Raw genomic sequence first — 13,378 nt, forward strand, 5'->3', positions numbered from 1 at the left:
TGTGAATACTGATTGTTGGTTTGATTGTTAGTTCAAATTCTGTGAATACTGTTATTTTGTGATTACTGCTACAATATATTAGTGATTGGTACTGTTGCTATTTGTGATTACTGCTACAACTATTAGTGATTGGTATTCTATAAAATTGTGATTAGTGATTATCCTTTAAAAACTGTTATTGTTATTGTTGTTATTACTATTCATCAGTGCCTAAGTGTTAAAATTTATAAAACCAGTGAACTAATATATGTTATTAGTGTATTTGAAATTGTCTACCATTTTACACTAGAAATAGTGTCATGTTCGAACACAAAAATGAACATATTAAAACACTAAAAAAATTTGACTACTATAAATTTACGTGACAATATTTTGTATTTTTAATATTAAAATTTTACAGTAAACGCTAACGAGTGGTCGGTTATTGTAAAGCGTATGTGGATTTTTCTAAAACCCAAAAAGAAAACACTAAACCATTAATGTTAAAAAAGCCAAAATATTTCTTGTTCCGAATTCGTAGCTTCCTAGCCTCCCGGCCCTAAAGCCTCGCATAGTAACGAGTGGTTGGTTACTATAAAACGTACGTGGATTTATCTAAAACCCAAAAAGGAAACATACGCTTAATGTTAAAAAAATTAAAATATTTCTTGTTCCGAATTTAATATACAGTACGAATTAATCATTCTGCAACCCAAATCTAAACCCTAAATGCTAACAGTTGTAAATTTATTTATTCCACCAACGTGTCGGTTTCAGGGCCTTCGGCCCTTTAGCGTCGCTTAATTAGGGTTTAGGCTCGAGGGAGTAGGGCCTACCGGCCCTACACCCTCAATCCTAAACCCTAACCGTCGGCCAATTCAATATACAGTATGAATTAATCATTCTGCAACCCAAACCTAAACCCTAAATGCTAACGGTTGTAAATTTATTTATTCCGCCGACGTCTCGGCTACAGGGCCTTCGGCCCTTCAGCCTCGCTTGATTAGGGTTTAGGCTCGAGGGAGTAGGGCCTACCGGCCCTACACCCTCAATCCTAAACCCTAACCGTCGGCCAATTCAATATACAGTACGAATTAATCATTCTGCAACCCAAACCTAAACCCTAAATGCTAACGGTTGTAAATTTATTTATTCCGCCGACGTCTCGGCTTCAGGGCCTTCGGCTCTTCAGCCTCGCTTAATTAGGGTTTAGGCTCGAGGGAGTAGGGCCTACCGGCCCTACACCCTCAATCATAAACCCTAACCGTCGGCCAATTCAATATACAGTACGAATTAATCATTCTGTAACCCAAACCTAAACCCTAAATGCTAACGGTTACTGTAAAGCGTACGTGGATTTTTCTAAAACCCAAAAACAAAACACTAAACCCTTAAGGTGGAAAAAAACAAAATATTTCTTGTTCCGAATTCTCGAATTAATTACAACTGTGAATAATTACAAACCTATGTATGACAAACAAAACATAATTGATAAGTAGCAAACATATTATTAATAATTCATTGTGCAAACTTAACAATAATCATCTGTTTAAATATAAGTGATCATCTGTTTAAATATAAGTGATTAGTGCTTCTGCCTTTAGTGATTACTAATTGTGATCACTTATAGATAACCAATAAAATAAAATAACAGCATAATATGCATTAACAGATTATAACAATATAACAATAACACCACATCTCATGTACATATTAAATTTCATCTGGAAAACAATGAAAAATATTATAGTAAAACCTAAAACAATGTTCACTTTTGTAACTCCTTCTTTGGGCAAGTACGTGAATCATGAGTTGTAGCTAAGCATTCTTTACACCTTCGTATTCTTTTATTCGCTTTTGTAATTGCTTTCTCCCTCTCGCTAATCAACCTCCCTGATTTAAAATTATTTCCTTTGTTTTAGAAATATTTGGAACAAGCACAGTAAGTTCTCCTTGAGGCTGTTCACCAATCAAAGCAGCCATGTGATCCTTTTTTGAAAAAGAAGCACCATCCAAACTACTGCCAACTTTGGTGCTTAAGTCCTTCACAGTTTGGTGCACAAATTCAAGGACTTCCATCTGCACTCCAGCTTTGTTAAGAATTTGACGAAAATCAAACCAAATGTTCATCAATTTTAATGAAACCTTCTCCATCTTAAAATAATCAGCAGATATCATATCACACGAGCTTCCACAATCAGCAATTTTTGACCATCGGTTTACAATAAGACTTTTAGGAAATCTTGTTACTCCAATATGCTTCATACCACATAAACTATGCCTGCAAACTATACCACACATCACAAACTTCTTGCAAGAACAAACAACATGATCTTTATAACCAATACCTGAAATATAACATAAACGCATACATAGTTATGAGAATTATGACTAAATTCTACTGAATATAACTAAAATAATTAAATCACTAATATATAAACTCCCTAAACAAAATATGTACATAATGCATGACCCTCTGACAGAGGGGTTTATCCTCTGTCATTGGTCTTCAGCATCAAAAGAATTACACGAGGCAGCCAACTACTAAAAAAGAATTAATATATTGGACATGTCAAGTTCTACTGCCGAAGACTTCCCAAAGTCAACATCGAGTCCAAGTTTTACTTCTATCTAGCTTATCGCCACACCAGAAAGAAATATTGGACAAAAGTACCACCAAAGAAGTTATGACACAACTACTATAATGCTAAAAGTAAAACTGAACTGTTGCTTCAACATCACTTCCATCAAACAGCAAAATGAGCTCTATCTATGCTGGTTAGACTTATGACGCTTCAAATTTAGCCATATCGTTAAGCTGAACTGCTAAAGAGAGTTCTTCAATATCACAATTGTTAATCAGGATTTATTATTATAGAGTCTCTCTTAAAAACCAACAAATGGTATCAGAGTAAAAGGGAGTATCAACACATAAGTATGTTATACGTGCATATAAACCCTTTCTCCTAAAACCATGCGTATAGTCTTATCAACAACTTCCACTGAAGCATACCATAAAAACATATTCTTGCTAATTTCAGGGGAAATATTGTGATGCATACAACTGCAGAAAAAAGCGAATTAATATAAATGCATCACACTCTTGCTAAGGATTAGACGGATTTGTTTGTGTTATATAACCCTGTTTTTTGCTGCCTGTCTATGCTTAAGTTTTATTTGGCTTCAGTTCTATCTATAAAATCATGGCCACAGTGTCCACTGTGAGTATTCAAAGTAGTAAGGATTTTATCAAATATCAGCAGTCCTTTACATAATATAATAGTGTTCATATGATATAAAAGATCAATATTTACCAGGAAAATTGACTAGCGGGAAATGTAAAAACAACATACCTTGAAGATCTTTTCTTTCACTTTTACATCCTTGATTTCAAAATTAGTAATACCATCCACCTCTTCACTCATCCATTTGATTTGCATATCCAAACATGCTGCCAAAATCTCCTCTTGGACTTTATAAAAAACTGTCCGAGTAAACAAATCAGCCGCATCATCTTCAATAAACCATGTAGACAATGTATTGGGAAAGCTCGATTTTGACTCTTCATCAAGCCTCTCCGTCTCATTTCGTTGTCTTTGAATTGCACTTTGAAAACGCAACCAAAACTCACATAATGAATCAACTTGTTTATGAAACTGAGCAAAGAAAAAATTCTCGCTTTCTGACCTAGACGTGGTCCTCATTAAACCTAACATAGGCTCATCTCTAAAAAAAGCAGGAATCCATGAAGATCTGATATCATACATGTCACTCAACCACTTGTTATTTTCCAAACTGAACTCCTTCATAACAGCCTGCCATCCTTGTTCAAACTCAGCAATATCTAAATGATTTGACCAGATATACTTTTTCATTTTCTCCATGAAGTCAGTCTCTTTACATAACCGGTTACGAAGCTACAAAAAATTTAAAGCCTCGTCAAAAATACATCAAATATCATATTTATATACAATTACATATGTTAAAAAATAAAATAAGACTAAACTACTAAACCTTTATAGGAAATTTCTGCATTATATGCCACATGCACAAGCGGTGTTTAGTAGCAACGAAACCATTTTTTGAAGAAAGTGACGAAGAAACTGCAATTTTCATTGCTGGACACTGATCAATGATGATAACAACAGGATGACGTTTCATACATGTAGAAAATTGATCAAAAACCCATTTATAATGAGTAACGTCTTCCTTTGCCAAAAGGCAAGCAGCAAAAGTTACACATTTTTCGTGTTTATCAACCCCAGTAAACGGGGCAAATATCATATTATACCTGCCAAAATGAAACACTATAAGTACACATAAATCAACATCTACAATTGATATAGTATATAGTATAATCATAAAATTTATATGTTATAATCACTAAAAACAACTACACTAATAACAAAACTATACTGTAATCTACCATATACTATATACTAATTACAACTATATGGTCATAATCTAGTATGGAAACTGAACCAGAGCAATAGTAAAGATGTGATAAAAAAACAGCATCTACTCAAAATTAAATCAAATCCAATACCTATAGTATATTTAAATCAAATAATACTTAAACAGCAACTATCTAAAGATAACTGCATAAAATTAGTATTGCACTAAACAAAGACATACGAGAACTGGTACCACTTTTTCACATAAGATAAAATAATTCATTTCTAATCTTTAACAAACACGGAAGGAATTGTGTATCTTACTCACAGCAACATGTATCCAAACCAGTCTGAAGAATAGAATGTGCAATTTAATTGTATATATTTCAGTACATATTATGTCCCCTAGGATCGGAAAACTTTGAGAAACGTTCGTCAATTATGAAATGGTGGGAATTTGTCTCTTAAGTTCAAAGGTTTTTCAATTATATCCAGAATTACAATTATCATGTCAAGAAGCCCAGAAGTGCATTGAATTTGAAACTAAACATTAAAGTGCAGGGTTTGTTATGTAAACATACTATAGGCATTGGATTCAAATCAAATAAAATCTGACCAAAAAACACTCTAAATCATTATAATTAATCAACAAAATTTGACTTACTTATTTGTATCGAATGTTGCATCAAATGAAACAGCATCCCCATACACTTCGAAATTCCTCCGACAAATTGCATCAGCCCAAAAAAGCTTCGTCAAATGCCCTGTCTCATCAAGCTCATACGCATAATAGAAAGAACTCGAGCACTCCTGCAACACTTTAAACTTTTCAATTAACATTTGCCCATCTCCTTCTCCAACGTAACATTTCAAGTCCCGATTAAAGTTCCTAAAATCTCTCAATGTAACTCCAACATTAGAATACCCACCAACCATTTCTTTCATCAAACCGTAAGCTTTACTACAGCCAATGTTAACTTTTGCAGCATCAAACACAAAATTCCTCGAACTTATAGTCATTTCACGACTAGATCGCAAAAATTGCCTTCCAGATTCATCAACCAAGGGGTGATTATGCACCTCATCAAACTTAAACACAAAATATTCTCTATCCTTATTAAGCTTCAAAACTATCTTTGCTTTGCAACAACACCTAGTAGAAGCAATCCGCCTTCGCTTAACTTTACTCAAATTACTATCCAAAGTACTACGAAAATCATTACACCCTTCTTTACTGCATGTATAATGTTTAATACTAACTATACCAGATTCATCCCTCTTTTCAATTCCCTTCCTCACATCAAAACCACCTAAACGACCATACTCCTTGTAAAATATGAAACCTTGGTCCAAACTCTGAAAGCATTGATTTATAGTTGGCTTCAAAACGTCGGGAACATTCAAAGGAATATACGTCTTTTGACCAGCAGATGAAATAGAATGACTTGTACCAGATTCTTCATTGTAGTTTGAAGATAAAATAGAACTACCAACAGAAGTCACATCATCAACTCCACGATTAACAATAGATGAACCCCATAACTTGAACCTATTACACATGATAAATAATCAGTAATGACAATAGATAATCACAACCAAAACTAATTATTTATCACATAATCACATATAATTATAATAGTTATCACTAATCATAACAATAAACTCACTTTTAATCATGCTCTTAAAGTTATATTATGTATTAAGTATTAACAATAATCGTATCCTCCAAGTCTATCCCCCTTGTGATACCACAAAGCTCTCGATTTTATATATTTTACTCAAGAGCAACCACTAGCAAGATTGATATATATTTACTCTGGAGCTACCACTCCTATTAGTCACAATAGGCCAGAATCACCTTAATTTTGCTCAAGTAACATTTGCCTCACGACAGATATACACTTTCAATGAAAAATAAATGTTTCTCTCAAAAAGACTACCTTATACAAATGCCAACTCTACAAGAAACTAACATCAAGACTGAATCAAACAACAATAATCACAATAAACTAACATCGATAATCACAAACATTTGCAATAATTACAATAACTACCTCACTATAAATCAAGGTAATCAACTAATATTTACCTTGATTGTGACTAATCTTCACTAAGTCTGAAGTAATCATCGTCTAAACACGGTAAAACTTAAAAAAAACCTGAAAGCTTAACAAATTAACAAAGGTAAAAAAAATTGTTAAGCAATTAAACATCAGCATCCAAAATAATGAAAAATTTACATAGTTCGATACAGAAGAAAAATCAAGTAAAACACAGCTCCAGAACAATTGCAACAATTCATCATATATACATCCTCGGAACATGATGACAAAAAGAGATATATAGAGAGAAATAAACAGAGATAAACAAAGAGAAGAAGATTACAAGATATCACAAGCTTAATCTTCAAAAAACTCGCTCGAACCAGATGTGAATTTTGCGCGAGAGAGCTTAGCGCGAGAGATGAAGCTTAGCGCCATGAAAGAGAGAGAACGCGTAGCATTAGAGAGAGAAAGTCATGAGAGAGAGACCGCGCAGCAACTGAAACAATTAATGTGTAAAAAACCTGTTTTTTATATTCAATTAAGCAACGGACAGGATTAATTGAAGGATAAAATAAATGAATGGCTATGATTTAGCTTGTAGTTTGTACAATAAATTAGTTTGTATTTGAGCAAAAACCTATATATATATATATATATATATATATATATATATATACTTCTTATATATTGATTTATGTTTTGTTTTGTTTGTTTCTTTTTTCAGGATATTTTGGAAGTGAGCTATTCGTGGATTTCCTTTATGGGTATTCTTTTCTCATTCATTTAAGCTTTATCGTCTAAACGTCCGGAGTTATGCTTGCATGACTTTCGGTTAGATGATGAACTTTCTTGAAAGAAGAAAATCTCAGTTGCGGTTTATTGTATTTCGATACAATTTATTTACGAGTATGTAGACCTTACAAATATATATATATATATATATATATATATATATATATGTATATATATATATATGTATGTATGTATGTATGTATATATATGTATATATATATACACATCTGTAGCTCGAAACAAAGCAAAAAAGGAAATACTTCTGAGTCTGCTCCTGACAAAGATTCTGAAAAGTCAAAAGGCAAAGAACCGTTACATCAGTCTGACAATTACGATGATTATCCTAAAGACATGGATAATGATGACGTCTTTGATGCCACTTACTGTCAAGCATAGGAAGAAGGCAAATTCGAGGAGAGCTATTTGTTTCAGGAAGAAGAACCTGTTGACCAGGAACATGAGGAGAGGGTGAGAAAGTTTAAGGAGGAAAATGAAGCTAGAAAGCGTAAGCTTTGAGATTTTCAAAAGCTTCTGGAGGACCGGCTGATCACTGAAGAACAAATCAAGATTGAAAAACAGAAAATCTATGATGTTGCCTGCAAGCAGAAAAATCTTGATATCAAAAGGAAAGTCGGAAAGAGCTGGAACATTGCAAAGAGGATCTTCAATGGACCTCAAAGGGAGCCTTTCGAAGATAGGAAGTTTCTTTCTCTAATCTATGATCTAAGAGAAATAAACCCTGATGAGGATATTTTTATGCATGCCTTTGCTTATGAATTGGATTATGTAACTGTGGCAGTTAATAATATGTTGGAAGAGTTGGAGCTGATTGTGCATACAAAGAGAAACGGAACATACAGACTCTCAGTTGATTTTCTCAAATCATTATCTGTAACTGAGCTCTGGGTGCTTCGTAACAAGGTCAAGCGCTGCTCAAACTTGAACGAACTCCTTCTTGACAAATTGATGGATTGTGCTGATTTTAACAGTCCTCAGTTGTCAAGCATCCGTACTGTGTGAAGTTCATCAACAAAGGTATTTTTGGTATATTGTATTTGAATGAAGAAGCACTTGCCAAGTATCCGACCAAGCAGCTGATTCTAGTTTCCACTCTTCTAAGAACCAAGGGCTTCGCTTCCAAAGCTAAGTCTGATACTAATGATGTGATCATTGAATATTGCACCAGAAAGGACATCTTTCAATTCTTTCGAAAAATAAACAAGGTGAAGAAATCTCAGCCATCAGACTTCCGTGAAGACCCTGTGGAAATGGAAGTACTACACCAACTGGCTCTGGAAAGAGAAAGAAAGCAAAATGGTGTAACCACTACATTTGAACAGCCATCCAGACAAGAACCATCAACTCCTATACTTCACTGCTCAAATGTTGAAGAAGAAGAAGTTGATCTTTGGATTCACTAGAGCTTTGTAGTATATGTCCTGAAAGAACATCCATTTGTAATCTAATGTAATAGATTGAATCCTGGTTCATGTTTAATTTAAAACCAGAAACTTTTGCTATTTACTTTTCAATGTTTAATCCTTTGTCTTATCTATTAGTTTAGTTATCCTTTGGAAAATTTGCATGTTATGTTAACAAACAAATAGGAGGAGATTGAAAGGCATATGTTCAGCCTATTTGTATTTAAAGAGGTGTCAACTCAACTCAGATAAGAAGGACAAGTAAATAGCAAGTATTGTTGAAAGAATCCGTACGAAGAACGTCAAATGATTTATTGAAATCATATATGTCTGAAGAATTTCAAGATGCTGTTGCACACCATTGACAGAAGTTCATTAATATGTTCAAGCCTCAGTGTACAAATAATCTTTTGTAGAACGTCCAGAAGTTCAGAAGGTATAAAGTTTTCATACTTTATTTATTCAGAAGATTCCATATTGATTTTACTTATGAAGAAGAACTCTGAAGACAAAGACTCATCGAACAAGCCACATCTCAATTGTTTAATTGATAAAGAATATTTGATTCAGTTAGATACAGACGAACCAGACAGTACATTTGTGTGTTAGCTACTCAAATTAAATATTCTGCATCAACCATAGGTGGTCGTTCAATCAAGACAAAGATCTATATCGTTTAAGAAAGTCAGAAGACTCTACTGCTGAAGAAAAAGGATTAAAATAATTATTCGATTAATTACTTCACTTCTCAAAATAATTATATTGGTTGTATAATTTATTTATTAAATTGATTCACCTTCGAATTAATTCAATTTATGAATTTATATAATTAATATAATTAAGTGGATAATTATTAAACTATTATTAATTCAAAAATAAATTGTAATATGTTATTAGAACTCGGCATGACTATTAGGAATCAATGATTTTGATGATAACACAAACACTCTGTAGGATGTTCTATTTAGAATCTTTATCAAAATTCAGTGGTAATTGTTATATTTCTTATCCTTGAGAATTATCAACGAATGGATAGAATAGGATGGCTAATTGTAAATATCCAATGCCATGTAATTTTGTGTAAGTGATGGATATTCAACTGATGAGTTGTAACAATTCAACTGATGAGTTGTAACAATTCAACTGATGAAGACTGCACTATGTTTCAACTGATGAAAACCAAGCATTCAACTGATGAAGACAAAGTGTTCAACTGATGAAGCTAAAGTATTCAACTGATGAGACTGGAACAGGACTCAACTGATGAAGTCTGTAATTCATTCAACCGATGAAGCCACTTTCAACTGATGAAGCAAATAGCAGTTGAAAGTGACTAGAGCTTAATTCTGACAAGTCACATGGATCGAATTACACCAAAATGCACATAGAAGCCTGATTAGGACAATAAAGAAGAACCAGAAACATTCTTATCTCATGCAATGCAATCTGGATCAAATCAAGATGATGGTCAAAGACAAAGACACCACAGGAAGCTTGCATAAGACAAAGATGTGTAGCATGGTTTAGATTAGAGTGCACAATTGTATTCTAGTTAAAAAGCCTTGTAAAACTTGGGGTATATAACCAAGATAGTAGCATCATTTGAACTCATTCGAATACTTGAGAGAAAATCTGAGAGTTAGAAACTGTTCAAGTGATGAACCTGCAGCTGTGAGAATTGTAATCAATCCACAGATTCTTCTATATAAAATCTCACGGGTGGATCATTCAATCCACCCGTATTTTTAATACTTGGTGTTTTTCTGATTTATTGTTTTAAGTGTTCTTGTTCTTGAATCTTTTAATTTGTAAAAGATTGTATTCAACCCCCTTTCTACAATCTTTCTAATAGTTAGTGTAAAATAACAATGACAATCTTTTTGATTGTCATACTGAGCTCTTGTTTGCAGCTACACGCAACATGACAATAGATTGTCATACCGAATATTAATTGGCATGACAATCAATTGTCATGCCTACTGAATGCTTCTATGACAATATGTAATTGTCATGCCGAACTAACTTGGAAGACAAGTTCTGTAATTGTCATACCGAACTCAGAAGGTATGACAATTGTTGCGTATGTCATACCTTGCTTGTTTTAGCATGACAATGGTGTTTATTGTCATTCATTTCCTTGTAATTGTCATACCTTGTCTTAGAATTGTCATAGCTTTGTTTAGAATTGTCATGGCACCTCTTGTGGTTGTCATAGCCTCTTTGTCATGCTAGTTCAAAGTGTTCGCCTATAAATAGGCCTTCACTTCTTCATTTGTTTCTTGTTCAAGCATTGTAAAAGCTTTCAAGTTGTTTGTAACTTGCTATTGTTATATCCACAGTTTTTCTGTACTTTGATCACTCGGTTGATTTAACCACTAAGCTAGAATACTTCATGTCGAATTTATTCTACGAACCAGTGGACATTAAAACTGAACCTTATTAATTATATAGCAACTTACACATTATTATATTAATTAATTAAAATCTGATTATCAAGTTAAACACGAATCAGATTATTCCGTCGCGATTATTTTGTGACGATTGTATTCAACCCCCCTACAATCGTTTCTGGACCTAACATGGTCTATTTCAAAATGTAATTTTTTATTGGGAATTTACCAAATATACTAACTTTTGGATCTTATTTGTAAATATACTACAGTTTTCTAAAATCTTGCAAATATACTATCATTTATGACATATAATCAATTAAATTGCCAAGATACTGCATTCACCTATTCATTTCTTTATTACTTTTCTCTCCACCTCACTCACTTCACTCTCTCTCACGCTCTTTTCATTTCCCGATGATTCCAAGTGTCAGATCCGGTCTGTCGCCGTCGCGAGCCAAACCTTCTCGAGATCGGAGCTCCGATAAGAAGAAATCACTGAAAAGCCGTTACTTGACTCTCCGACATGGTTTACTAGTAAAGACCGGACTGCAAAGGAGATCATGGTCGTCGATTGCAAACGATATGGTGGCCAAAGACAAGTTCCGAAAGTTTAGTTCAGTTCAAGCAGCTATAAACTATGCAGCAAGAGTGAAGAAGAAGAGAGATGTTAGGTTCATCATATATGTAAAGATAGGTGTTTATCGCGAAAATATTTTGATTCCGAATACCTTGAGTAAGATTATGTTGGTTGACGACGGGATGAGATACACAATAATCATTGGGGAGCAGACGTGGAGGTGCTGTTGTGATATTAGAATTCACCTGGCAGGGGTACTTTTCTGTCTTTGCAACTGGTTTCAACTTATTATGCAAACAAATATAATATTTTAAATTTTTTCCAAAATTGAATTTCTGTTTGCAAATATAGTTACTAGTAGTTGCAGATATGGTTGCATATGCAACCACCGTATTTTGGAAAAAAATTTAACAATTTATTTTAAATAATGACAATAGTTTTGCAAAAAATCTTTTAAACTTGGTTATTTATGAAAACAGAAATTTTGAATATTTTATTTTTGAAACTAAATATTTTTGAATATTTGATCAAATATCAGACCGGGTATTTAAAAGAGAGTCACGGTATGACCAAAGTAAATGTAAAAATTAACTTAATCATAAATTTAAACATTCGCCCTTCTAAACTATTGAGTATACCCTAAATTTTCCAAGATATTTCTGTAAATACCCAAAACGGTCATGAAAAATGGCTACTAAACGTACTAGTCTAAAACTTGTATAGGATGAGTAAGGGCATACTTGTAAACTCACTCCTACAATCCTTGACAACAGTCCATGTTTAAAAATCTTGATTTCAGAAACATTAAAAATCTGGCATGCTAAAGATACTTGGCAACCTGTTATATATCATATGCGATCGAAGTTCTTAAAATATTTCGAAGAAATGCCACAAATGTTTTGTTGTGTAGCGGCTTTAAATCCCAGAACTGGTGTAGATGGAGTTGAAAGTCTTTTAGAGTGTATTAATAATAATTTAGGGATTAGTAGTGAATTTACAAATGCAAGTATTCGAAAGTTTAATGAAACACTAAATGGATTTTATGATCATTATGATACACTATATGGAGCAAAGCCACGTGATATTCCTGTTGAAACCGGTAGTAGTAGAGAAATTGCACTTCAATTAGCTATTTCACGCAAAAAAATCTAAAACTATAAGTTCAAGTAGTGAATTGGCAAAGTATAAAATGACTGATTTCGTAGGTGAGCAATTAGATATACTAGAATTTTGGAAAAGTCGTGCATGTCATTATCCTATCATGGCCGCAATGGCCGTGATATTCTAACAGTCCAAGCTAGTACAGTAGCTTCGGAATCTGCATTTTCTTTTAGTGGCAGGGTGTTAAATGAAAGGAGGAGTCCTTTGAGTCCACAATCCCTGAAAGTGTGTATATCGCTACACCATATTTGGCCTGTTGCAACGGCAAAAGTCAAAAATGTTGCTAAAAATGTTGCTATAGGAAAAAAATAGCTATGCTGTTGCAACATTTTCTGAAAATGTTATCTAAAACTGAAAAGTGTTGCACGCATGGTAATTTTTTCAGAGATTTTTAACATTTTTATTAGCGTTACAATAGTTTGCAACATTTTGGTGAAATTGGTACCAAAAAAATAGGCGGACTCTTTAATTTTATGTTGGCGGGTACAATGAAATAAACCCCCAAAATTACAATTTTCACTCCACTCCACTTTCCTCTCTCAGTGTGCTCTCTCCTCTCCTCACTCACCGCGCTCTCTCCACTCTCGCCGTGCTCATCCTCTCCTATCTCACGCTG

General features: G+C 33.6%; 1 protein-coding gene across 1 annotated transcript; it reads right to left on the minus strand.

The window, feature by feature from the left end:
* Positions 1-1,863: 1,863 nt before the first annotated feature.
* Positions 1,864-5,933, minus strand: LOC108207138 (protein FAR1-RELATED SEQUENCE 5-like). Its single transcript, XM_017377598.2, has 4 exons — positions 5,038-5,933; positions 3,994-4,270; positions 3,386-3,896; positions 1,864-2,327 (listed from the first exon to the last, which is right to left on the minus strand). The coding sequence occupies exons 1-4, from the start codon at positions 5,931-5,933 to the stop codon at positions 1,864-1,866; spliced, it is 2,148 nt and encodes a 715-aa protein (XP_017233087.2).
* Positions 5,934-13,378: the final 7,445 nt, after the last annotated feature.

This window comes from Daucus carota, chromosome 2 (assembly GCF_001625215.2).
Source record: "Daucus carota subsp. sativus chromosome 2, DH1 v3.0, whole genome shotgun sequence".
Taxonomy (NCBI): domain Eukaryota; kingdom Viridiplantae; phylum Streptophyta; class Magnoliopsida; order Apiales; family Apiaceae; genus Daucus; species Daucus carota.